Source organism: Ciona intestinalis, chromosome 12 (assembly GCF_000224145.3).
Source record: "Ciona intestinalis chromosome 12, KH, whole genome shotgun sequence".
In the NCBI taxonomy this organism is placed as follows: domain Eukaryota; kingdom Metazoa; phylum Chordata; class Ascidiacea; order Phlebobranchia; family Cionidae; genus Ciona; species Ciona intestinalis.
Window position 1 is genome coordinate 3,002,674 of NC_020177.2, and position 25,981 is coordinate 3,028,654.

Sequence of the window (25,981 nt, forward strand, 5' to 3'; positions counted from 1 at the left end):
GTGTATTACAGCTACAGATATAAACACTGTAATAAAAACACTAACATAACCCGAAACACTGTTATAAAAGCACCAAAATAAACTACGTATATCTAAAACAAAATAAAAACCGACTTTGTTACGTCTTAGGTGGAGATCCGAGATATGAAAGCTCCCTATTACCGGCCTTTGCGGCAATCGTTCGATTATCAGGCAGCAGGCACCAACATATTACCTTCTTCTATTATCTGCCCAACTGCCCTTTTCTCCTTTCTCTCCTTTCTCTCTTTCTCTCTCGAAAGACACATCAAGGCGGACGGCGGTTGTAATTGCACACCAGCGAACGTGACTTACACCCGTCAAAATATAGAAGTATAGTCAAATCTATGCATAATTATTCTAAAATTTTTAAACACCAGTCAAAGTGAGTTCATTTTCAACTTTTAGTGATTCACTGGACGAGACACCTGACATTTCATATATAGCTTTCATTATATAGAAGATGGGGGAAGATGGGACACCTTTTAATTCTATTTTCTTGTCCTATTTGGTAGTAAACGAGGAACAAACAAAAGAATAAAAACAAGTATCTTCACAACTCTAATAGTTCGTTGTTAGTTGTTTAAAAAAACGTCAGGATATTTGGGTATTATGTGCTAAAGGTGTCCCATCTTTACCCCAAAGTATTATATTCTCTGTGGGTGAGGTCTTTAGCCGCGCCATCGGACCTGAGGTTGACGCCACTGTTTGCTCATTACCCCAACACCTACAGAGCAGGCACGCCAGATATGTAGGTCTAATCAGTAACCTGAAGGTATATAGGCTAACAGTTCTTTTGAAATTTGTTAAACAACAAATTTAAACGACAACAGGAAATTGGCAAACTGGAAAACACGAAAATTAATCAAGTCAACTTATGTCGCAATTATTTATTCGTCTCAGTTACCAAAGTGTATAGATATCGAACGACAAACAAGTAGAAGTATTGCTAAATCAAAGGAACGACCGACGACACCGTATGCCCCGTGCCTGTAATGTTATACTTAGTAATTAGCGGCTCTTTTGTTTCCATTTTGGTTGACGTAAATTCGCTTGATTTTGATTGATGAACTGGGTACAGATAACACGTTGTTGAACAGACGGTGTTTTATGTCGGGTATTCCAGACACGTTTGCCAGGAATGTATAAATACAGAGGTTTATGCGCTTATAGATTCAATAGAAAAGCCCAACAGTATATAGCAGGTTAGGGTAAGATGGTACACTTTTGTATTATTTTCCCATTTGGTAGTAAATTAAGAATATTTACAGAAATATATAACCGTAGCCTCACGACTCTAAAATAGCGTTGTTAGTTGTTCAAAATAACACGATCAGGGTTTATAGGATATTATAGGTATGTTAACGGCTTCCTGTCATACAGTATTATACTTCGAAAATTGTTTGGAAATATATACAAGGCATTTATAAGATTGAGATGACCTCGTTAAATGAAACCCATCGTCACCATGACTCCGTAGAAGTTTACAAAACAAGAAGTTCACCTGCCACCGAGAACGAACAGGTTTGTTTATAATCTACTATAGAGTGCCGTAAGGTGGAACAAGTTCCAAGTTTTGACATTATTTTCTTTTTTTTACAATTGTTAATGCTAGCATACCGTGCACTAACCAATGATGTATTCTCTTTATAAATAACTATTTACCGCCGTATAGTTTTACAATTCCCGTATATAGTAGGGTGGGGAAGATGGGACAATTTTAGCGCATAATGTCTAAATATCCTGATCGTGTTTTAAAAATCCACAACCGTACATGGTGGTAGTGAGAATATGGTTTTATAATTATTTAAATATTCTTAATTTACTACCAAATGTGATGAGAAAATAGCATGAAAGGTGTCCGGTTTGCCCCCACCCTACTATATAAGTCCTATACTTCTTTCAGATTGCCATTGCGTCTGTTGTAGCATTCCTTGGTATCTGGACTACGCTCGGTAACTCGCTAACAATTGCAGCAATCTGCTTAGCAAAGCGAATGATGACTAAGTGCAACCTGTTTATCTTAAGCCTCGCTGTTTCTGATCTCGTTTCTGGATTGATTGCGTCGCCATTGTGGCTTTACCGAAGGTTGGTTAACTGAGTAATGAACTATCATAGCAATATAACTCGCGTGAGGATAATTTGTTACGGTGATTTATTTTCTCCTTTACTAATGATGTTATAGACATAGTAGGGTGGGGAAAGATGGAACACCTTTAGCTCAGAATATCCAGACGATATCCTGATCGTGTTTTAAACAATTAACAACGGTCTAAGGGAGTCGTAAGGCTACGTTTTATAATTCTTTGAATGTTATTTGTTTACTACCAACATGGCCTACTCAATACAATAAATGTATTGAGTAGGCCATGCTACCAAATGGAACGATAAAATAGAATGAAAAGGTGCCCCCATTTACCTATCCCGCAAAAAGAAAGTAACACAGTCTTAAATCCTATATGCCTGGCAGCAGACGTAACAGAGGACATTTTTACAGTACTGTGGGGGGAGATGGGACACCTGTAGCACATAATATCCAAATACCTTTGTTTATTACTGAATGGGAAGATAAAATAAAAGGAAAAGGTGTCCCATTTCCCCCCACTCTACTATATAATAGCTTATATCCGCAATTAATTTTACAGGACATGGGGATTTAACGACTGGGAATGGGGCGACTTCCTTTGTAAATTGTTTTGGTTCAGCGATCAATCTACCTCATTCTGTACAGCAATGCATATTGCTGCTTTCGCTGTGTGGAGATTCATTGGCGTGAAATGGCCATCTCTCTTCGAAAAGATTAAAATGCGGTAGGGAAAAAAGTGTTTTATAAAGTCTTTTAGTAATATAAATACAAAGTTTTGTTCAGTTAATAACCCTCATTGAATTTTTATGGCCTATGATGATGAATATAAAAAGCTACTACACATAGTATAGTAGAGTGGGGGAAGATGGGACTCCATTTCATTTTGTTTTCTCTTTCCAATTGGTAGTAAACAAAGAACATCCAAATAATTATGAAATTGTATCCTTACGACTTCTACAGACCGTTATTAATTCTTTAAAACACGATCAGGTTATTTGGAAATTATGTGTTAAAGGTGTCCCATCTTCCCCCACCCTACTATATAGTGTATATCCAAATATCCTGGTCGTGTTTTAAACAATTACCAACGCTCCATGGGAGTAGTAAGGAATCGGTTCTATAATTCTTTGTCCTTTGTTTACTATAACAAATGGGAAAGTAAAATAGAATGAAAAGTCCTTTTATATACTACTATATGATCAAAGTAAATTGACAGCTCAAGAGCTAATTTTAACGAAGCTCCACGTACTTTAAAGCCTTACTACGAAACTATGTGTGTTTTAACCAACAATTGTACGAACGTTGCAGAACTGTCACCATTTGGCTTGTATTTATTTGGGTTGTGTCAATCATCTTTGGTGGGTTTATATTCAGTTCATTTTACGAAGTGGCAGAAAAATCAGAAGACCATCACGTCGGAAGTTGTTGGCCGATGTGTTCCATTAAAATCGAAAACGATGGGTAAGTTACGTATATACATAAATAGTACAATGGGGGAGATGGGACACCTTTTCATTCTTGTCTTTCCTATTTTCTTGTCTCATTTGATAGAAAACAAAGAAAATTCAAAGAATTATCAACCACAACCTTCCAACTCCCATATTGACCGGTTTTTTTTGTTCAAAACACGATCATGATATTTGGATATTATGCAGATAAAGGTGTCCCATCTTTTCCCCACCCTACTATGGTACTTCCCCTGTTCCCAGATTTTATTTTGAACAACTAACAACGCTCTTTTCGTAAGGATGCGGGTGTTTAATTCTGTAAATATTCTTTGTCTATCACCAAAAGGAACGAAAAAAGAAACTTTTTGAAGCAGTTTGCAGATTGAGCTAACGCTTTTGTATTTGCAGAGTTACGCGGCACCTCGTTTACTACACTGTAGTTTCGTCATTGTTTATTCTGCTTCCGATGCTCATACTTCTGGTGACGTCATGTCTTATTGTGTGGGAGATGTACTGCCACCCAGTGGTAGCAACGCATAAGAGCAAGCAGAGAAAAACAAAAGGTAAGAATCGGCACTGATTGCAAAGATTTACCAAAATAGTTGTTTTAATGTATGGCTGACAATTTAAAAGAACATTATAAAGTGTAGAGCATTGGATTGGAGTTATTGTCTATGTAGGTGTACCTTCCAAGGAAAAATACGCCCATAACGATATCAGCGACGAGTCTTGAACCCGTGTTTTATCTGGGTTATTTACGTGGTAACTCGTAAGCGGGCACAAGGTGTATAAAACAAAACACCCACGCTATACAACGGCTGTCGTTTTGTTTATAACGACTGTCGATTTTCGGTGTCATTTCGTAAACAAAATTTACAGAGAAAAGAGCCGCCGTCCAGCTTGCATTGATTTCCGCCTCTTTCCTGATTGGCTACATTCCAATGACGTCATACGTGATGTGGACGACCAGAACACGCGTCAAAAATGTGACGTAAGTGGTGACGTAACACATGGAGGATGTATGCCATTTTGTAACCAATACGTAAGCGGGCACCAGGTGAAACCTAACGCCGTGTTGATAAATACTTTTGTTCCCCGCCATATGAGGATATGTATTTGTAAAGGACACTCTTTATACCAGAAATATCATGTCTGAATGCAAAAACAAGCAGGCCTATATATTCATGAATAAACTGAGTTCCAGTTTTAAACGGCACGTTTTGGAATATAACTTCGAGTCTGTTTTCAGGTTCGACTACTGGTTTCATGTTGCCGCGTTTTTCTGCTTGCGTTTATCAGAGTGCTTCAATCCGGTGTTGTACAACATAGCTTCCGTACAAATGCGAAACGCATCTAGAGAAGTTCTGATGCGAATCAGGTACGTAAATACCGTGTGTATTGATATATCGCGCCTCGTCGTATACAGACGTATAAATAAATAAAGACGATCTTTTTCGGCGCCATAACACAGTAGTAAGCGCGCCTGCCTGTAACCCAAAGGGAACTGGATTAAACAAGTTATATTCCTTTGTCAAAATACCTATTTAACCAAAAGAATGGTGTCTATTATACGAGTCGCGTGGGTTCATGCATTCCCTAAAATTTGGTGCAACAGCCACACTTTTTAACTGACACTGTATTTTATCCATAGCGTTTTTAACAACTGTTGTTTTGATGTTGATTTCCTTCTCTTCGTTCTTTGAAACATATAATCTTTACTTTCGAAAAGATAAATAAAAATTATGTGATGTAAACTGATAAAAACAAAATGCATAAAGATCAAAAAAAAGTTTAGATAAATTGTAACAAAAACTATATATTATTTAATTAAAACTATACCAACATACCTAAACATAAATAACTTACTTTGTAGGACTTGCCAATACAACAGAGAACGAACGCCAAGGTTAATCAGAAGAAACGCAATAATCTACTATAAAACTGAACAACACAGATATTTAAATTCACCATAAACTGATTCTTTACTAACTTTCCTAATACTTTCGTTGTCCTTTTCTATATCTAATGTGATTTCCACAAAATAAAAAAGATTTTTTTTCTTGGGTCCTTTCATAAATACAAGTATATATTTCATACATTTCACTCTAAAAGCTGTTAAATCGATGCGGTTGCTGAAGATCTGTAAAAAATTGTACTGTTGCTTAAAAAACATAGCACTGCAGTCAGCAGCTAACCTACAGGTTAAGGGTTCTAGACTTTGCTTTAACCCAGTGGTCACTAATGTGTTGTCCAAATTATCAGCCATAGATTAAAACATAAAAATCGGAAAAACAATCACGCACAAGCCACTTACGTGGTAACTTGTAAGCGGACACGAGGTGTACGAAACAGAACACCATGTTACAACGACTGTCATTGCCCCACCATGCGAAAATAAGGAAGTTACATTCACAGTCATACCTTCATTTAAGTGCAAGCACAGCACAAGCGGCTCCTCTGAGTCTACGTGGCAGTTTTGGTTGTGTGGCCCAAGTGTCACTCTCTGGGTTGTAGCTGGCAGTGTCAATCCTGTGGTCTGTCACGTTAGTTTTACAACCCCCAACAAGGTAAACCAACCCATCCAGCTCTGTACATGCGCTTTCTTTGTCGCACTAAAAATTGAAAAAAAAAACAACTTGAAATTGAGAAAATATGATTAGTTTTAACTTACAGGAAACAATAAGCAACAGTAATAACTTTCATTGTTTTTCGATTACGATAGCGAAGATTGAAAAATATTTAAAACAAAAATACAGACCTTTTTCACCTTTTACCTGAGATATGGTCTTTTGCGCCACCTTGTGCCACTGATCACACTGCGGTGTATAACACTCGATGGCAGTAGACACATGTTGTATAACACCCTGTGTTTCATTCTCGCCACCAAATACGTAAATTCTATCCCTCACTGCTGCCATCGTGTGACAACTCCTTGCGCACTTCATCTTCGCTACTGCCACCCAGTGGTTGGTTGCAATGTTGTATCTATGATAATAATAATAATACAACAGTTTATTTGTCTCTTCCATTATGGTAGGTTGGTAGCGGAGATTCCAAAATATTTAAATTGAAAAGACAAGATATAGCAACAAAAAAACAAAAGTTGTTAAAATAAGCTTTAATGGCAGGTTTTACAGTGTGGTACAGAGAGAGACCTGGAATGTTGAGCAGAGTTGTCATATCACCCAACAGCAGAGCTTTTCAAACAGTGGGTTCAGTAACTAACTTTAGGGATTACCATATACTAATTTTACACAAAGTACTACATATATATTATACCATTTACCATTAAGGGTTGCAGAAAATCTTAAGAGCCTAAATTTTTAGGCGATCTGTGGGCAAAAGTTCGGAAAGCCACGCTATACAGCATTTCTTACTTTAGCATGTCTTGAGTAGAAGACTTCCTCACAACTCCACCACTAACATAAAGATCATGTTTGTAGCTTGAACCAGCGTGAGAATAACGTGGCTGTTTCAATACTGCTGCAAACTCCCACCTAAATACAAATTTACAGACTGTAATACGCAAGTTTATACATAAGGGGTATATCCCATACATATGGGACCGGCGTCATACTCATAGCACGGTGGTTAGTACGACTGCCTCTAACTTATTTATAGGTTATGAATTCAGGTGTCAGCGATACAGAAAAAAATTATCACCTACAAAGTTACATGTGTGGTAACTCGTAAGCTGGTACAGGGTGTAAGAAATAAAACATTTGTGTTATAACGACCGTCATTTTTGGCCAAATGTGAGTATAAAGCAAGTTACATTTATTCACATGAGGATAAGTAAGTGTCAACCATTCATTCTTTTTTTATTGTAAAGGTATTGACTCGTTACCATAAAAACAAACAGTTTTAAACCAGCACCGTCACACAAGCTTTGTACGGTACTTATTCTAGCTTGACACAATACCTATTCTAATCTACATGGGTGAGGTCCTACATGCCATAGGAGCTGAAATTTAGGTCCAAGATTGCCAAGACACATGAGCTAAAACATTACAGGTTTACAGCTATCCTTATTGAGCATTGAACCTGGTATCTTTTGGTTACGATGCAATCACCTAACCACTGGGGCTAGCTTAACTTACTTCTTTGTTAAAATTGAGAATTTTTCCACCGAATTTCTGATGACATTGCTGCTTTTCCCTCCCACTACTACTAAGCATTGTTCTTGTGCACTCATGCAGAAGTGAGCCCTTTATAGGGAAACAAAAAACTGTATTAGCAAACACTCAATAAAATATATATATACATTCTGTTACTTCTGCTACCATACCTGAAATTTAGAAATATGGAAAACATGATGTGGGTAGGTACTTTCTGTTAAAAACTTTCCCAAATGTAAAGTCATTTACTTTATAATATCTACACAAAACGTGGTAATATATTATTCTTTTAAAATAAGTGCAAACAATATTTTTCTTTTAATCTTAGTGCAAATACAATAGTAGACGCTTTCTTAAAAAAATGCTGGTGTTTTATATAAAATTTAAACAAAATTAGACCAGCGTTGCCATGTACCTTCCTTGAATCATATCCGGCAGTGTTTCCCATTCATTTTTCATGGGGTAAAAAGCCCACAGTGATGACAGCCCCTTTACTCCAGCAATGGCCGTGTCTTCACCCCCAGCTACGTACAATACATTGCCCACTACCGCCACCGAGTGGTGACAAAGGGTAGACGGAAGACGAGTCAGCTCTTTCCACGTCTGGTCTTTATGATTCAGCACTTGAATCTTATACACAAAGGTATGTAAAATTAAACTATAAAATATGCATATTCTAAAATAAGCTAAATATGATTTGGTAAACTTGTGCTTTTTAATACAATGTTTTCAAAGTTGTACAAAATTTTATCTAAAATTGTGAAATAACGTTGAATAAGTAGCGTATATTATCTTGAATTAATTTAAAAAGACAAAAGTTTACGAATAATCATACACTATAACCTAACTATTTTTTCGTTATTTGTCTCTTTCATTTCGGTCGCAAAGAATAGGAAATGGAAAGTATTTTTGAATAAGAGCAAATAGAAAGGAAATGACATTCATTCACCGACGTAAATACTTAACGTTAATTGGTTGAAAAAGCTTTTTATTCAAAAAGTTTACATTAATTTATCCAAATAATACAGCCCTTCACCTGTGCAGTAAACTGGTCATAAAGCCTCCCTCCAGTTACAATAACATAGTTGTGTAGAGGGGAATTCCCATCCCCGATACCACCATTCTTATCACTAGGTGGCGCTGTGGTGCTCATTTGTTTTTTTAATCTTTGGAGGATTTTCTTTTTATCTTCTCCTATTAGTCCTTCAATTATTGCTGCAATTTAAAACAAGGTAATTTTAAATTCAAGATGCAAGAATTTGACAGATTATTAATAATCCAATATTATGGTCTTATATATATGTGAATTATTGCAGTATATTACTTTTGCAATAATGATAATATAATATTATAATAATAATAATAACTTTTTTTGTATCTTCGCCTTTACAAGCGATAGGATTTCGCGACAAAACAACAGTTGTTAAAACATGCTATAAAAATAAATACATGCTTAGTTAAATACATGTTTACATTTAATTGAAATAAAAAAAACGCAATATTTTTAGAAGAGCCGTTTTACCCTTATAATACACCCTGGTTATCTGTGTAAAATTTTGATGTATATTCCACGATAATTAGACTGTGTTTATTTAGATACACAGATAACTATCAAATCAAAAATTTAAGTAAATTGTATCTAGTTTAATAAAGTTCCTTAAAAAAGTGATATATACTTAATAATTCTTTGTCTTGCATCACAATATCTTGTGCAAGAACATAATTAGTAAGTGACGATTGTGGGATCTTTGCATAATGAAGACATTTTAACAATTTTAAAGTCGACTCTTTTCTTTCTTTCGTATCCTTTAAATAAATATAGAATTTTGTAAAACAGAGCGCAAAGACGGTGTCCGTAACAGTAATATGTTAAATATTTACTCCAGGCTTGTCACTGCTACCATTGTGAGCGTATGTGTCTAAATTGTGCCCTAGAGAAAGAGCGAACACCCTATTATCGGATCTTTAAAGTCACAAAACAAAAAACGTATAAGTATTGCCTTTTTGGCCATACATTTGCATTTACAAATAGTACATTTACCTTTGATAAGAATAATAACTGTTTTGCCAGCATGTCTCTTTTAGAAGCACAAGGGTGTTGGGGTCATGGCCCAAAACCTTGCCTAAAACCCAAGCCTCAGGGATCTCACCCATACAGAATAGAACCATGCTCTAGGTTCACTTCTGATGCACAATAGTGTTGGGTAATGGGCAAAACCTGGCCTAAACCCCAGGTCCTTAAAGACCTCACCCATACACAATAGAAAGTGTTATGTACCTTTGTTGACCACTTTAGAATGCTGTTAAACATCTGTAATTCCGGAATCACACACTCGTTTGATAAAACTCCTTTTCTGTGGTTCACCAGCTCCTGTGTTAGATACACTTAAAAACACACACTCCATTTTATATTCATGTACTGGAGAAACTACTAGCCCTACAGTAAAACAGAATTTAAGTTAAACTAAGGTAATGTCAATACATTTAAAGAGAGTAACAATAATTTATAATCCGCAACGAAGCCGCACGAAACTGATAATTAAACACGCTTCTAAACTAACTTGCCCAACCAAAGCAAGTATATACTATAAACTAACTTGGTGCTAGTGAAGAGTCTTTCCACCTACGAAGTAGTGGCTAGCAAATAAGGTGAGGGGAATATTCTTCACTAGCACCAACTGAAACTACTAAACGGACAAAACAATACACTTTTAGATTGCTCATTTTTAAAAACTACTCAGCAAGGGTTCCCTTCCTCTTACTACCTCAAAAAAAGCAGTAAGAACATTCCTCAAAAGCTATAGTGACCGAAGTCGCATAAGCCAAGCTTCATGCTCAGAAGGGAACCCTACGACTCATCATCGTAGTTGTCGTATCGTCAAAATTGAATGACGTTTTCAAGATGCATACTATAGAAATGATCCCTAAAAGCATGATCTTAATTATTCATCGCTCAGAAGCGAGCATTGAATCATGGAAATAATCTAGCGTTTGTGGGGCCCCGCGGAGTTTAGCTAAAGCGCTATTCCACAGATTAAGTACGTTTAATTGTTTCCTGATTTATCAGAATAAAGCCATGGTATGCTCTACGTTGGTTAAGGTTAATTATCTTTACAGTTCACGCGTGTGTCTTTTTTAGTTCAAAATTTTAAGACGAATTATCAAGTTGGTCCAAGATTTCTTTCATATTTTTATTTCTTAAAAAAATTAATTGATTTTCTAGAAGTGAAAGAAAAAAATAAAACATGTGAAAGAAATTATCAGTGTTATAAAAGGATCGCCGTCAAACCAAACGTTTAAAATTCGACCACGCTGTCGAATTATGTAGACGCGTGCGTGCGCATGTCTCACGCATGGGGATTTCCCTGACGCGACACTGGCATGTATAGGATGTCTATAATACTACAATACTACTGCGGTGGTGCTGTACATTTGATCATCTTTATCCATGTATATACAAAGTTTCATTATTCGTTTGTATGCCCCCTTAAAAAAATTAATATGTTTTAACTGTAAGCGTGTTTTACCAACTGTTGTTCTACCACAATATCCTGTCTTTTCGTTTATTTTTTTTTTAATTTCGCTACCGCAATCAAAGAGACAAATAAAGTTATTTGTATTATTATGTTTTTATAAGCCAGACTACCTGCATGTCAGTTTCTGTGAGCGCCAAGAAGCAATTTGTGTCAACGAACTCATCAAACTGTCCAATTGTTTTTCGGAGCGCAAAGTCTTTTAATTCCGACAGATCTAATTGCTCTGATAACTTCAGAATACGTTGGAAATATTCGAGCTGGAACCTAAAGAAAAGATCATCATTGTGCTATCATATAGTAGGGTGGGGGAGACGGGACATGTTTAGCACATAATATCCAAACATCCTGATCGTGTTTTAAACAATTAACAACGATTTATGGCAGTCGTGAGGATACGGTTTTATAATTTTTTTGAATGTTTGTTTTTGTTTACTACTAAATGGAACGAGAGAATGGAAAGAAAAGGTGTCCCACCTTCCCCCAACCTACACTTACAAAATTAAATTACTAAGGGGGACCTTATATAAACTATACGCTATTTGTCATATTTTCTGCTAGCTTTAGTACACCAAAACAGTTTTCATACTGGTTATTTTATCTTTTAAAGTTTTAACGTTAAATTGGCGACTAAGTTTTACACACATATCCCTAAAAATATCTGCTCAAACAATCACCTACAAAGTTACATAGGTGACAATTCGAAAGCGGGGACAAGGTGTATATGAAACAGAACACCTTACACCTATGTTATAAATAAAGACTGTCGTTGCCCAGTCACGCAAGGGTAAATCAGCTGCACTCATTCTGTATGGTTATAGGATCCTGCGCACGCCAGGATAAAAGGTTTAGGCTAGCGTTTGCAATTAGTTCTACACTCAAACTATAGTATACATACCCGCTTTGTATCTCGGCGATGCATCTCCTTTTCAGTGAATCAATTCCCAGTTTAACAGCAGCTTCCACAACGTTCGGGATATCTCGTGGGTCAGATTCTAACACTGCTGAATAAATGTATTGGAGTACCGTCTCCATCGCTTTGTGGGTAATTGGAAAATCGATTGGGACGTCATCAGTTGTGACGTCATTTCGAGGCGTGGTTTTGCTTTCAGGGGTTGGCGGTTGTTCTCCGTCTACAAATGCACACAATACTTTAAAATGGTGAAAATAGAGCAAAATATAGTATGTTGGGGTAAGATGGTTACTGGTTTCTTTAATCGTCCCATTTAGCAGTAAACAAAGAATATTTACAGAATTAAATAACCGTATCTTCACAACTCCAAACGGGCGTTCTAAAAACTCTATTCGGAAATATGGGACATTATTATGTTTAACGGTGTCCATCTTACCCGCTCTATATTTAAAAACTGTACTTACCAAACTCGGCCGCCGAGACTCCCAGTTTCTCGCGAAAATAAACGCTAGAAGCGGCTAAAACGCATCTGTGAGCATTATACTTATTCAACGGGCCTTTTTCAGTCTCTGCGTAAAAACAATTTTTAAATAATTTTCAAAAAATCGGTCATGACGTCAGTAGTCACCATTTACAGAAAGAGTGACGTCACATAACGTCGATGTCTTTCTCAGAGTTGATAATCCTTTGACCAAAGCGTTAATATGCTCGTTAGAATGTTGGTGCGGAATTGAAACTATTTTCTGATCAACGTTTGTGCCGGAGTGACGCCCTTTCGAGGCTGACGAACCTAAAAATAATAGATTAATTTCAATTTCGCGTGTCTGTGTGTATATATATATAGCAACTACTAAAGTATACCAAAATACAAGCTATTTTTACAGAAAGCGCTGTAATAAATGAGTTTCCTTGTCTAAACGGCAGGTCCTTGCAAAAAAGTTGCTTGACAGCTTGAGCATAACAAAACTAGTTCCAAGTTACGATTTCCAGCATTTTCAGTTAAAACTTTTCTATAAAAATGTTTCGAAGTTATTGAATACTATAAGTACAGCAGCTCACCCATTTAGTATTATATAGCTGTACACCAATATTCCAACTTGTAACGTCACATTTTCTTTAAGATTTCCAAGCACGACCGGCCGCCGACTGGTCTGAAAATATGATTAGAACTGACAAAACAGCAACAAATTTGTACCTCCTTGACTGCTAAATTTAAATAAATTTCGATTATGAGAATAACAATTGATCATTGTTACACACAATACTGGCATAGTTTGGCAACAAACCGTTATATTTAATAAATAAAAACTTTCGACGCGCATAAATCTTCTGGCATACGCACGGATAGCTTAATGCTGGATCCAATAACCACTTACTTGAAGCACTTGAAGTAATTAACAAAAGATTTCTCATCTTTCGGGAGCCCTCAAGGATTTCTAAGTGAATTTGTTTAGTTATCTATGTTTGGTTGGCAGTGCAAACTAAAAATACTGACAGAGATGCACATGCACTTAAAGTGCAAAATCAAAACAGCCTGTATCAGTAGCCTACATACAGTATATATGCATAAATACCTTGGCAATTTCAATATTGCACAATTTTTCATGTCGAACTACAAAATCTGCGGCTTTTAATAAATGCGAGCAGCAAAATAATAATTAACCGCTGCAGCTAGTCCGTATGTTGTATGAGTTGCTATGTGCGTAAGCGTAACTATATTGAAATGCAATCATTGTTTCAAGCCGATTTTTGACTAATATCAAAGTGCATCTCAGTCTCCCAGGAACTAAAACAGAGAACTAGAAGAGAGAACTAGCTGCAGTGTTCTCTTAAGTCTAAACCACTAGCATTGGCTGGATAACTATAAAGAAAGTTTAGATTAAACTGCATTTTTTAGGGAACATACATGCTTTTCGGTATAAAAACAAGTAATAAAGAAAATGTTTATTCAAAGACTCTACGTTTATAGTTTAAAAACACTGTATAAGTTTTGCGTTGAAATAAAAATATGGGGGCCGGCTGCAACAAGGGTATAGTCATTGAACGTGGCGCCACAGTAAATAATTATGGCAACCAACAAGTAAACGCAACGGCCACATGCAACCAAGAAGATCGCACAACTGGAACAGAGTATTATAAATTCCAGCGAGCTTCCACAGACACCGACAAGGAGGATCTGGCTCCCGTAAAAAATCAACTCATAGAAAATGAACAGGAGGAAAAATTAATGACAGCAGTTATTGTTAAAATTAACAATGTAATCTATATCAAGAAAATACCGGTACAGTATTTTATATAAAAGTTCCACAATTTTGTTTTAATTACCGGTACTATATTTTTTTCAGGATGAAATAGAAGAAAAAAATAAGCCATCAACTTCAGTACGCATCGAATCGGAAATTACAACATAACCCGGTCTTTTGGCAACATTTCTGCTACGCCTTTGATAATTTTTCTGTATTTAAAAAAATACGCAAATGAATTATATTTCTGTTTCATAATGATTCTGCTTTAAATTGTGCGTACAACGCAAAATGCAGTAATAATACAAGCATATGATAACTACCTATTTTGCTGTTTCATATATAGTAGGGTGGGGAAAGATGGGATACTTTTAGCACATAATATCCAAATATCCTGATCGTGTTTTAAACAATTAACAACAGTTTATGTGAGTAGTAAGGATACAGTTTTATAAATCTTTGAATGGTTTTTGTTTACTACCAAATAAGTCGAGAAAATAGAATGAAAAGGTGTCCCATCTTCCCCCACCCTACTGTATATGATTCTGTGTTATATTGTGCGTCGAAAAAATGCCCAAAATTTATCAATACTTAATACGATGTGTAAATTTTCATTCATTCAATTATAGCCTATATACGCTGATTATCTGAAAACAAATCCAAATAAAACAAACATACAAAAACCGGAATCCGAATTGAACTTTCTTGTTCTGTATGATATAGTTGAAGAAATATATAATGTTACAGTGATTTGTTCAGTATTTTGAAATAGTGTTATAGTAGGTTGATTGGAGAAGATGGGACACCTTAACATTCTATTTTCTCGTTACATTTGGTAGTAAACGAAGAACATTCAAATAATTATGAAACCGTATCCTCGTCACGACTCCCATAGACTGTAATTAACTGTTTAAAACACAATCAGGATTTTTGGATATTATGTGCTAAGGTGTCCCATCTTCCCCCACCCTACTATATATACTCTATAGGCAATTATTCCAATCTGTTTTGAATGTTGCTGCATTTAACACTTGGAAATACGGGTTCCTAATATAGTAGGGTCAGGGGAAGATGGGACACTTTTAACACATAATATCCAAATATCCTGATCAAGTTTTTACCAACTTACAACAGTCTATGGGAGCCGTGAGTTTACGGTTTTATAATTCTTTGAATGTTTTTGTTTACTACCAAAAGAAACGAGAAAATAGAATGAAAAGGTGTCTCATATTTCCCCAACCTGCTATATAGAAGAATTAGGAAAACTGTATTTATTTACTTCAATAAATACGAAATTTGAATCAACAAGACCAAATGGCAACTTAAATATCAACAATACGAAGAACTTAGCGTTGGTAAATAATGATTAACTTTTCATAATCACTGGATTCTGTATTTGAATAAACATTTGCTGAAAATGTTGTTGCTAGGGTAACATTCAACGCCATGGTACAACATGGCCCACTCTAAAGGGCCGTGATCCAATAAGGTGGTAAAAATATACGCAGTGAGAAATGAGTTTCTGTAATTTAACGGGACAGTTAAGAAGGAATATACTACAGTATATATATGCTGTGCATTGAAATGTGTCAAAATGAGAAAAAATAGGAAACTGTGTAAAAAAACGCTCGTTTAGAGCTGCGGTCTACGGTTATATAATCTGTAAATCTTTTTTGTTTACTACAAAATGTGACTGAGAAAAAATTAAAACACGTGTCCCATCTTACCCCCTACCATACTATATGTTTAGCAGCCATATTTTAGGTGTTTTAACCCGAAGTATGGGGTGTACTCATAGCTCGAACACTGCGCATGCAGGCGCTGTGCAAAATAATCGCGATGGTAACATGTCTGATAACGTGGCGAGCAACGCCAATCAACAAGGCGCAGTTCATTTTTACAAACTGGAGCAGGAGCCGAAGAATATTTTGAAACGAATGAGTAGCAACAAAACGCTGCTGAACAACGTGAAACTGGTTGAGGTCGAAGAACCTCTTATAGAAAAGGATGAGCCACAGGAAACGCTAATAAACGGAAAGATCATTCGGATAAAGAATGAAATATACATCAAAGGAATAACGGTAGAGTATTTTTGATAAAAGTTTGAAAACATTTCTGTAATTATAACTGTTTCAGTTCGGCCCAGAAAGAGAGGAAAATGAGAGTACAACTGAACAATAACCTCTAAATGCGGAATTTACAAAATAATCTTTTAAGCAATAATGTATTTTTTGGTAATTATTCGGCATTTTACTTAAAAAATATCTCGTTTTCTTAATGTGTGTACTTTGATTCATTATGATTCTGCCTGTGTTAGGTGTGCAACTCAAAATTCATGCCTATATGCAATATATTATGTAAATAACATTTGTTGATTCTATAAAAGTGAAATCTAATAAAACAAATACTCAAAGTGGTGTCAATTTTAAAACTCAGCATGCCCAGTATATAGTAGGGTGGGAAAGATGGGACACCTTTTCATTCTATTTTTTGTCTCATTTGGTAGTAAACAAAGAACATTCATTATAGACCGTATCCTTACGACTCCCATAGGGCATAGACCAGTGTTAACTGTTTAAAACACGATCAGGGTATTTGGATATTATGTGCTTAAGGTGTCCCATCTTACCCACAGTACTACAGAAAGCATATGCAGTGAGCATGAGCGCATATATACACCAAGACCTAAATTAACGAATATAGCTGCGTATGTGAAACAATAAACCGCCAACCACATACTTCATTTGTTTGCACCATATCATCCTAGCCAGTGGTTATACAATTAAAACGCGTTGGTCGAAACTGGCAGTGAACTAAACTTTGATCGGTGCAGGTAAGTGTTAAAAGTAAACAGCATTCGTTGTTACGATTTCAACATAGCAGTAAATAAACGAAATCAGACTATACCTTCGTAGATTTAATAACCTTGTTCTGGTTGAACGCCAAACTGTTGGCCAAATACGTAGTAATATACACCAACTGCTAGTGTAACGTATACATCCTACGAATGTAATGGAAAAAAAGTGTCCCAACTTCCCGCGCGTCCCAACTTACCCCACCCTACAATACAGCTAGTCATGCATTGTAGCCTATATGTAATAGCCAAGCCAGAAGCCAACCGAGTTAATAATTAATGATAGGAATGTTTCAAAGTGAAGCAGATTGCCACAGAACCGAATACAGTATAGGTCGAAGCATGAAAACGTACAACTTAAACGCATTATATTTATAAATTAAAGTTATAATGACAACCATTGAGAATGGATCAACAGCCGACGTTGCACTCAACTGTTTAGCAAAGATAAGGAAATGGTTTGAAGTGAATGAAAGACTAACCTTTGATGACGAGGTATGGTGTTTGTGTGTTTACTAAGCGACGTAATATAGCTTTAGTAGCGTATCATGTGCAATAAGAAAGAAAATCAATTTCGGGTTTATGCCAGAGTTGGCCTATTATCTTATTCGGTGGGCTCAGTAAGTAAGCAAACTAAACATGGCCAAAAAAGACGGTTAGCGCAAAGTAAATGTCGCTACTATATTTCTCATGGGCTAGCTTATAGTCATTACGACATGTATGAAAAGTTATTTATATATAGTACTGTGGGTTAAGATGGGATACCTTTACCACATAATACCTATAACACCGAATTTTTTAAACGCGTTTTAATACTTATAACAACACTCTTTTCGACAGTTTTATAAATCTCTAAAACTTTTCTTTGTTTACTGCCAAACGAGACAACAAATTAGCATAAAAGCATGAATCATCTTACCCCATTCTATACTCTGACTAAATATACGTATAGTGGGGTGGGGGAAAGACGGGACACCTTTTACCTCTATTTTCCCGCCCCGTTTAGTAGTAAACAAAGAACATTCAAGAAATTATGAAACTATATGTCCACGACTTCCATTGACCGTTAGTAATTGTTTAAAAAACGATCAGGATATTTAGATATTATGTGCTAAAGGTGTCCCATCTTCCCCCACCCTACTATACTTTCCTTTAAGGACCTCGCTGAAAACGAACAAGACCGTGGAATCTTATGGTTTGATGTTCTTTACTCGGAATTATGCAAGGGAGTAAAGCTAAGCAAACAGCAAAGCAATAGAGCGATTTACATTTGCGAGTGGTTTGCCAATAAATCCGGCAGGAAAAACTGGGTAAGATGGGGCGCATTGTCTTATAGTGGGGTAGGGTTAGATGAGACATGTTTTTTTTTCTATTTTCTCGCCCGATTTGGTAGTAAACAATGATTATTTACAGTAGTATGTAACCATATATTCTCACGACTTTAAAATAGGGCTGTTAATTGACTAAAACACAAGAGAGATCAAGATATTTGGAAATTATCTGTTAAAGGTAGCCTATACCGGCTTCCCCACCCTATACTATGACATTTTGTGTTCAGCCAATAACGCTAAACTTTAATCGGTTAGCATAAAAGACCTACGAAAAACAGCAAAGCATATATAGTTATAGAATGAAAAATTTCAATAGGCTACCTATCCACAAAATACAAGATTTATTTTTTTTTAAATAGGCGGTCTTAACTGGACTAAGCATAAACTTGTTAAGTCTTCTTAAAGAAGGAACTGTCAATCTTCTAACTATGCCTACTGTCACTGAAGAACTAACTAGGGTAAGTTAATACAGCCGCTAGTTTTACTGACAATTGTTCCAACCCAGTTTTTACTAATGTATTGTCTACATTGTCAGCCATACAAAAAACCACGAGATGTAAGAAACAAAACACCCGTGTTATAACGACTGCCGTTTTCCCGACATGCGAGAATAAAGCAAGTTACGAGTTAAGGTGGCTGTACACAGTATCCGGCGTGCGAAGTCGTATGCAAACCCGTGTCCAATTCCGCATGCGGCAGCGAAATCCGGACAAAACAGACAAAATGGACGAATTGCGGATACTGTGTACAGCCACCTTTACCAAGTATGTTACTTTGTGGGTGACATTTGCATAAAAAAAATAAACTAATAACTTGGCAGTGTATCTTCCCAAACCGATACAATAATAAAAAAGAACACCAACGCATATTACAATAACTACAAAAACGCATTTAACTTACATGAAACCTATTTCAATACAACAACAGGTTTTAAACAACCAAGGAACTATTAGAGCTAATTTGAACGTTGCACCTTTGCACATTATTACGTCACTATCGAGATTGTGCGACAACAAAGAAAATGCTGCCGCCATTTCTAACTCGACGCTGTATATTTGTCTACAGAACATTGCTAAAGACACTACAGGTATGACGTTTGATATAAATACATGTTTACAAAGATGCCAATGAAACGATTTGAGCATCAGTGTATACATACACTGTGCCTAATGTATACGAAAACACGCATGTTATAACCTGACATAGAGCACGAGGCCTATGAATACAGCATGTGTGGCTGGTGTACAAGAACACACCTGTGTTGTAACTCGACAGCGAGCATAAGGTGTATGAATACACCATGTGTGTTTGGTGTATAAGAAGACACTCGTGTTATAACTCGACAATGAGCATGAGGTGTGTGAAAACACCATGTGTGCGGTGTGCCTGGTGTATAAAAAGACACCCATATTATTAAAACCCGAGAGTGAGCATGAGGTGTAAAAATATAGTGTGTGCCTGGTGTATAAGACGACACTTGTGTTATAATACACTAGTTGTAAAAGACCAAATGTAATAAACAGGTAAAAATGAAATATCGGAAGCAGCAGAAGTGTTGCTAAGCATTTTACCCCAACCACAATATGCAACTGTATTGGAAACAAAACTAAGTAAAAGAAACTCATTTCCAAATCTGGATTAAAGAACAAAAACTCACCGAAAGCCAAAATCTTGTTTAAACGTCAAAAGCAGGGCAGAGTACAACATGCGTTTTGCTCCAACCCAATGGTCACTGGTGAATTTTACCTGGCCTAAATTTTAGGCCCATGGAAAAAAAAATCAATCCAAAAAGTTACACAAGTGGTAAATTGTAAACCGGCACGAGGTGTATGAAACAAGACACCAATGTTATAACGACTGTCATTGCTTCGCCACAAGAGGATAAATAATTGTCATTTATGCATTCACCAGATTTTATTGAAAGAAAGCAAGTTTAAAAACATGCTGAAGATTTTTTAATATTTAACCGAAGTTGTATTAAAAATCCATCAATAAAAAAATGTGGTTCACTGCATTTTCATTCAAAATTTTTTTGCATAAAATGGCGCTTTACGATATTATAACTGATTTATTGTGTCATACACAATTCCTAATACATGTAAGTCTGATGTATACTGTTATTATATAGTTGCATGGATATGGGTTAGTAAAAAGGTCTTAAAACATCCATGGCCAAAATAAAAGCTGACACCGAAAAAATTCAATGGTGAAAAAGAAAAAAGAAGAATTCTAATTATCAAAGTAAAAAATTGAAACTGAGAGAAAATGATTCTTTTTAAAAAACAATTTTTGGGGAGATAGTGCAAAGTGTTTTCATTAACATAACACTGCATCACTTGTGCTTCTATGTTAAAAATAGCAAAATCTATTTACATTGATCCAGGCAGCATAGTTTAAAATCACAAAAATGGTATTTTTAATTAAAATATCTTTTGCAAATGCTCCCTGTAATTAAAACAACAAAGAAATTTCTATAATTTTGGAGACAATTTATAAAGTAGAAACTTAGGTAAATTTTTATACTTTGGATTATTAAAAATAAAGTCAACCAAAGGGCATGGCTTTAGAAAAGTACATCCCAATGAGTACGATATCAAAACCTGATTTGAGGAGTGTAAACTTGGCATGGCAATTGTCACTTAGCTGTTATGACTTCTTCTTTGACAATTGTGCAACTTTTTTAATAAGCTCCTGGTTTTTGATTCCCATAGCTTCCATTTTCCGGAAAAATTCTTCTTCTTGGGTTTTGAGTTTAGTTTGTAAAGAGCGTTCCAAACGTAAATGTTCCACTTTCAACATAGATATCTTATAATAAAAAAACTCTTTTCAAACAAAAGTAAACCAGTCAGATGTGAAACATAAAAACAGATTGAAATCTAGAAATTCTAACAACCAAGACCTAAATTATTGCATGAACGAATGTAACTTGCTTTATCCTCGTGTGCCCGAAAACGACAGGCATTATAACACAGGTGTTCTGTTTCATACACCTTGTGCCTGCTCACAAGTATTCAGGTATGTGACTTTGTGAGTAATTTTTTTTTCTGTATGGCTGACAATTTAGACAATACATAAGTGACCACTGGGTTGGAGCAATTGCCGTTAAGTGCCTTGCCCAAGAACACATACGCTCACAAAGAAAAGAGCCTTGAACCCCCAACCTTTGGGTTAGAGGCAGGCACACTAACTACTGTGCCACTATGCCTAATATGCATAAGCATATAGAATACAATGGTTTAAGTTAAGTCGAAATTCAAAATGACCCAAGCACCCACTCACACAGAAAACAATCCCCCACCAACCTGTTTATCTTTCTCCAACATAACTTGATCCTTCTTAGCGATATTTTTTTTCAAACTATTTATTTCCTCATGTAGCTTTGTAACAAGAACAATATTATCATTCATCTGAGGTAAAGCTGTACCTAGTATTGTATGAAGATTATGTATTGGTTAGTATTAAACAACCGTGAAAACATAAGAAGCCATGCAAAAACAAGGAGCAAAACGTCTATAGTATTTGTACAACAGTAACGTTTATAGTGACTGATATACTGTGAAAGTAGACAACTTCAAAGGCACCAGTTTTGTGCTTGGAGAAATTCTTTGGGTTGTAAACTAGTATTTGTACAACAGTAAAGTAAAGTTTATAGTGACTGACATAATGAAAAATATAACAACTTCAAACTGTGCCAGTTTTGGGCCTAGTTTGTTGGTATAAATCAGCGTTTCCCAAACTTTGATTTAATAACCCGTAAGCGTTGATGCATTTCCCCTACTCCTACCAAATTTTAGTCAAGTATTACCACTTTTTTGCCCAAAACAGTATTACACATTGATTGGCTTATTTTAGTACGACTGTCCTAATTTATTTTTAGCGTCCCACAATCACCCGGTTTATAGTTAGCGCCCTCTTCATGGTCGCAAACTCCTACTTTGGGAAGCACTCATTCAAATTTATCTGTTTTAAATAGAAACTAGGGAATGTAACTCCTATATTAAAGTTAGGGTGATTTAACAAAAACATAAAATCTTTGTCACACCTAATATACAAGGCACCAGTATATATAGGAAAATATAAACATAGGAAGAGTTATGGGTAATTTGAAATATAAAATTACTGAGGTCCATAGCTCCATTTCTTAATCGATCATATGGTTTATGACTGGATGGAGTTGGTGTGTTTGGAGTGCCGGAGTTTGATCTAATTTCCGCTGTCACCCCTTGTCTGTGAAGTTAAGAATAAAATTGTATGAGTGGTTGGTATCTTATGCACACTTTTGTTTTCATTAAAAATTTATCTTAAAAATGATTATCATAAATGGCTTGTTGTTTGTCTGTCAGGTGTAGCGACCATGGAAACTTTCCCAAAAATGTAAATATAATTTTAACCCGAAGCAAGTGTTAACAACTCAGGTTTTGTTGCAAATAAAATCGAAGAGACAAATACAACTTAATATTGTTATTATAAAACAGTCCTCACCTTGGAGTGCTGGTGTTGCTCCCTGGTTTCTCCTCATTCCTCCTCGGAGAAGAGACACTAACTGGAGGAGTTCCTCTCTTCTCCATCTTTTGTATCCGATCATCCAAAGAAGAGCTGGAATGATGTTTATTTAAGTTTCTGCTGTTAATTTGCGCCTGCTTTCGAAGTTCGTGTTTTTTCTCGTTGTGAGACTTTAACTTTAAGTTTTCAGATTTTTTTCCGGATTTTAAACAGTGGTCCTCTCCTAATAATTCTCTCCATGTACGTTCGTTTTCATCATCACTTGGTGGTGCAGTTTCTTTACCGGAAGTCTCAGGCTTAGACAAGCGAGATTTCTTTGTCTGTAAATAAAAAAAATATATTATTTGTACCATCAATGTACTAACTAAACATTGGTCTAAATCCGAGGTCCCATAGCGTATCCATTTTAAAAGGTAGGACCCATAAATAACATAACAATTTAGAAGTAATGGGTCAACTCTGGTCCAAATCCTAGGCCCAGCATAGGACTTCACCAATGCAAAGAATACAGCTCAGAATTATCGATAAATAAAACCAACTTCATTTTCTTCATCATTCTCGCCAGGATTTTCTTCTCCTTTTCTTTTTTCACGTTTCTGGTATCTCTGCATTGAAACGTAACATTTCCAACATAATAGAAGTCCATCAATCTGTTTGGAACAATCATAGAAAAGTTAAAGGAATTACCCATATATACAATATACACAAAGCACCAATAGGCTATACATCTAGATAGATAGACATATATGATAAATGAATGTAACTTTATCCTGTTGTGGTCAAAAAACTACAGTTATCATTTATAACACGGGACTACAAGTGTTTTGTTTCATACACCTCCAGCCAATGAGTTACCATGTATGTAACTTAGTGGTTGATTGTTTAGTAGCTCATCTGGCATTTCCAATATGCAGTGTACAAAACTATGATCAAAGCACTACTATATTTTTTTAGTTCCCTGTTTTTGGAAAATAAGTTTGAATTTATTTAAAAGGTTGGACATGTACGTTAAAAAGCAATAAAACAAATGTTCATATTTTTATCGCCTTACATGAGCTTTTTTGTGATCGAATGCTGCTTTCAAATTACATTTCTGACAATTGACTGGCATTCCATATTTCTTCTTACTGCTGGCACAGCGTTGGCATTTTGATCCAATGAAAGCAGAGTTCAGTGTACAGAACATGCAGATCTTTGGCTATATGATGGGTAAGTTTAATGTATATTGGGCTATTATCATAGACGCCTATCTTTTTAGAAAATCAGGGTGCTTTTTGGCTATATCCCACGTTACTATGTTTTTTTCTGAATTATTTTGATCCTGTTTACATTTTTGGGCAAATATAGATTTTCTTTTAGGTGCAATTTTAATAGTTGATTCTCTGATCTATTTTTGTTTAATCATTTAGTTACATTTACGATGAAAGTGGAAAGTAACCTTTACACACACTGTATGAAACTTGTTTGTGCATGGTGCATCTATCTATTCAACAATATTTAGCATAGGCGTCATTTTAGAATGCAGTAGCAATATTTAAACACACGCTCATATGCATCAAATCTTTTGGACAAGCGTTTACTGATTAATGCATTGTAGAAAATTCCAGGGTGCACCTGCCTTCCGTGCCACCCCAGGTTTGGCGCCTGTATTATTTCATATTTACCTCTCCATATTCTTTTCTATTCTTGAAACATCTCTCACAAATTCTTTTCTCCCCTGGAACTTTAACCTTGATATAGGTTTGGCAGTATCTGCAATTTTCAGGTCGCGTCGATTTTGAAACTTTTTCTTTTTTTACCGTTACAGATGTTTTTGAACTTGTAGAAGCTAGGGTGTCAGTACAAACCTGCACGGAAAAGTATTGTTAAAGAGAAATTCGTGCAAGACGGTTTTTTTAGGTGTGCGCGTGTGCTATCGTCAAAAATCTGCGTGCAAAGCATGTACATTTTTAAGCGACGTTAGAAAATCTTACTTAATCTAACAAGCATTTCTTTTGTTTAATTGATTGGTGTGCATGGGACAAATTATGGTGTGTATATTGAAAAGTTTGTAAACAGAACCGCTTCTGCATCTGCCATACTCTGCAGACTGGTTATTAGTTAGTCCTTATAGCCAGCCATGGGGGGCTAGTGGTTATATGGGTTATCAGTTAGTATATAACATAGACGACATTTTCTTCACTAACACTAACTTATTATTATTACCTTGCACATTTGAACGTCTGCTGAGAGATCGTCAAAGTCAAACCATTGCATGCATTTAGTGCAAGCATACTGAACACCTTTCTGCTCCATGCTGCTCAATGTCTCTAAGTAGGCCATTTCATTGTTGGTGTAGTTGTACAGCATAAAAGGCCAAGAAATCAAAGTTTAAACAAAATAGGTTCCTGTTTTAGGCTAGAGTTTTTAAAACCTGCTAGAATACGATTTAACGATTACAAGAAATTCACTTTTTTGCAACAGTTTCAACGTAAAACAATAAAATATTTTGCCTGATACACCTAAACTATTGTTTTAAATTTGGTGCATAATGCATATTTTCAATACAAAAGTATCAACTTTAGATATAAGTTAATACACTGGAATCACATCAACAAAGATTTGACCGAATCACTCATGTGTAAAATGACGTAGCTCACGTCAGGCGTGACGTAAAACGTGGGTTGTATTTCAATGAAATATTGAAACAGGTTTTATATATGGCTTTTGCAAACAAGTTTACTCATTAAAATAATACTAGTTAAAGTTTCCCGAGTATATACTTTTGTGATATTAATATACATGAAACACGTATTAAACACCTCCGTTTTTTTTTGCAAAACACATTACGTGAGCACTGGTTTAGTAACGTAGGTGTTTTACTTTAAACTGTTTTAATAAATAAGCGCGTTAAGTTCGTTCGTCAAATGTCAAAGGGAACCGCCAATTTTGTCA

General features: G+C 35.8%; 6 protein-coding genes and 1 non-coding gene across 9 annotated transcripts; 4 read left to right on the top strand and 3 right to left on the bottom strand.

Annotated features, from left to right (window-relative positions):
* The first annotated feature begins 1,300 nt into the window (after positions 1-1,300).
* Positions 1,301-5,648, top strand: LOC100180797 (growth hormone secretagogue receptor type 1-like). Its single transcript, XM_002129525.3, has 8 exons — positions 1,301-1,542; positions 1,925-2,106; positions 2,664-2,828; positions 3,413-3,565; positions 3,961-4,115; positions 4,432-4,543; positions 4,802-4,930; positions 5,426-5,648. Exons 1-8 carry the CDS (start codon positions 1,456-1,458, stop codon positions 5,523-5,525), a joined length of 1,083 nt encoding a protein of 360 aa, XP_002129561.1. The 5' UTR covers positions 1,301-1,455; the 3' UTR covers positions 5,526-5,648.
* LOC100183160 (kelch-like protein 14) lies at positions 4,904-13,297 on the bottom strand. Of its 3 annotated transcripts, XM_026836979.1 has the most exons (15): positions 13,176-13,297; positions 12,745-12,906; positions 12,581-12,685; positions 12,102-12,336; positions 11,317-11,470; positions 9,949-10,041; positions 9,347-9,476; positions 8,707-8,885; positions 8,086-8,300; positions 7,653-7,760; positions 6,930-7,049; positions 6,327-6,537; positions 5,974-6,164; positions 5,657-5,692; positions 4,904-4,916 (listed from the first exon to the last, which is right to left on the bottom strand). In XM_026836979.1, exons 1-13 carry the CDS (start codon positions 13,177-13,179, stop codon positions 5,976-5,978), a joined length of 1,905 nt encoding a protein of 634 aa, XP_026692780.1. In that variant the 5' UTR covers positions 13,180-13,297; the 3' UTR covers positions 4,904-4,916; positions 5,657-5,692; positions 5,974-5,975. The 3 variants fall into 3 exon arrangements, 2 of the variants coding, with proteins under 2 accessions (XP_026692780.1, XP_002129540.2); XR_003396415.1 differs by lacking the exon at positions 4,904-4,916 and having other exon boundaries at positions 5,604-5,692; positions 6,311-6,537; XM_002129504.4 differs by lacking the exon at positions 4,904-4,916 and having other exon boundaries at positions 5,604-5,692.
* LOC113474802 lies at positions 10,403-10,610 on the bottom strand. The gene has a single exon (XR_003396491.1). It is a non-coding gene; the product is annotated as a small nucleolar RNA U3 (small nucleolar RNA).
* Positions 13,298-14,073: 776 nt separating the features above from the next.
* LOC100185522 lies at positions 14,074-15,048 on the top strand. The gene is made up of 2 exons (XM_002129458.3): positions 14,074-14,397; positions 14,462-15,048. Exons 1-2 carry the CDS (start codon positions 14,125-14,127, stop codon positions 14,525-14,527), a joined length of 339 nt encoding a protein of 112 aa, XP_002129494.1. The 5' UTR covers positions 14,074-14,124; the 3' UTR covers positions 14,528-15,048.
* A 474-nt stretch (positions 15,049-15,522) lies between these two features.
* On the top strand, positions 15,523-16,772 carry LOC100181575. Its single transcript, XM_002129417.2, has 2 exons — positions 15,523-16,440; positions 16,496-16,772. Exons 1-2 carry the CDS (start codon positions 16,102-16,104, stop codon positions 16,538-16,540), a joined length of 384 nt encoding a protein of 127 aa, XP_002129453.2. The 5' UTR covers positions 15,523-16,101; the 3' UTR covers positions 16,541-16,772.
* Positions 16,773-17,382: 610 nt separating this feature from the next.
* Positions 17,383-20,652, top strand: LOC100175336. The gene is made up of 5 exons (XM_002129393.5): positions 17,383-17,708; positions 18,371-18,523; positions 18,904-19,002; positions 19,472-19,631; positions 20,068-20,652. Exons 1-5 carry the CDS (start codon positions 17,604-17,606, stop codon positions 20,184-20,186), a joined length of 636 nt encoding a protein of 211 aa, XP_002129429.1. The 5' UTR covers positions 17,383-17,603; the 3' UTR covers positions 20,187-20,652.
* LOC100177653 (protein FAM76B) lies at positions 20,440-25,467 on the bottom strand. The gene is made up of 8 exons (XM_002129353.5): positions 25,253-25,467; positions 24,712-24,894; positions 24,099-24,245; positions 23,587-23,697; positions 23,027-23,367; positions 22,665-22,771; positions 21,847-21,968; positions 20,440-21,349 (listed from the first exon to the last, which is right to left on the bottom strand). The coding sequence occupies exons 1-8, from the start codon at positions 25,394-25,396 to the stop codon at positions 21,191-21,193; spliced, it is 1,314 nt and encodes a 437-aa protein (XP_002129389.1). The 5' UTR covers positions 25,397-25,467; the 3' UTR covers positions 20,440-21,190.
* Between the last annotated feature and the right edge of the window lie 514 nt (positions 25,468-25,981).

Coding starts and splice junctions, on each gene's coding strand:
- LOC100180797 (XM_002129525.3), top strand. CDS start 1,456: ATGACCTCGTTAAATGAAACCCATCGTCACCATGACTCCGTAGAAGTT. Junction 3,566..3,960: donor ATTAAAATCGAAAACGATGG/GTAAGTTACGTA, acceptor TTGTATTTGCAG/AGTTACGCGGCACCTCGTTT. Junction 4,544..4,801: donor ACACGCGTCAAAAATGTGAC/GTAAGTGGTGAC, acceptor GTCTGTTTTCAG/GTTCGACTACTGGTTTCATG.
- LOC100183160 (XM_026836979.1), bottom strand. Junction 8,886..9,346: donor GCAAGACAAAGAATTATTAA/GTATATATCACT, acceptor TTTAAATTGCAG/CAATAATTGAAGGACTAATA. Junction 8,301..8,706: donor ATGACCAGTTTACTGCACAG/GTGAAGGGCTGT, acceptor TTTGTGTATAAG/ATTCAAGTGCTGAATCATAA.
- LOC100185522 (XM_002129458.3), top strand. CDS start 14,125: ATGGGGGCCGGCTGCAACAAGGGTATAGTCATTGAACGTGGCGCCACA. Junction 14,398..14,461: donor TCTATATCAAGAAAATACCG/GTACAGTATTTT, acceptor TATTTTTTTCAG/GATGAAATAGAAGAAAAAAA.
- LOC100181575 (XM_002129417.2), top strand. CDS start 16,102: ATGTTTAGCAGCCATATTTTAGGTGTTTTAACCCGAAGTATGGGGTGT. Junction 16,441..16,495: donor TATACATCAAAGGAATAACG/GTAGAGTATTTT, acceptor TAACTGTTTCAG/TTCGGCCCAGAAAGAGAGGA.
- LOC100175336 (XM_002129393.5), top strand. CDS start 17,604: ATGACAACCATTGAGAATGGATCAACAGCCGACGTTGCACTCAACTGT. Junction 18,524..18,903: donor AATCCGGCAGGAAAAACTGG/GTAAGATGGGGC, acceptor TTTTTTAAATAG/GCGGTCTTAACTGGACTAAG. Junction 19,632..20,067: donor CATTGCTAAAGACACTACAG/GTATGACGTTTG, acceptor TGTAATAAACAG/GTAAAAATGAAATATCGGAA.
- LOC100177653 (XM_002129353.5), bottom strand. CDS start 25,396: ATGCTGTACAACTACACCAACAATGAAATGGCCTACTTAGAGACATTG. Junction 23,698..24,098: donor TCGATCACAAAAAAGCTCAT/GTAAGGCGATAA, acceptor TGTTCCAAACAG/ATTGATGGACTTCTATTATG. Junction 22,772..23,026: donor AGCAACACCAGCACTCCAAG/GTGAGGACTGTT, acceptor TTAACTTCACAG/ACAAGGGGTGACAGCGGAAA.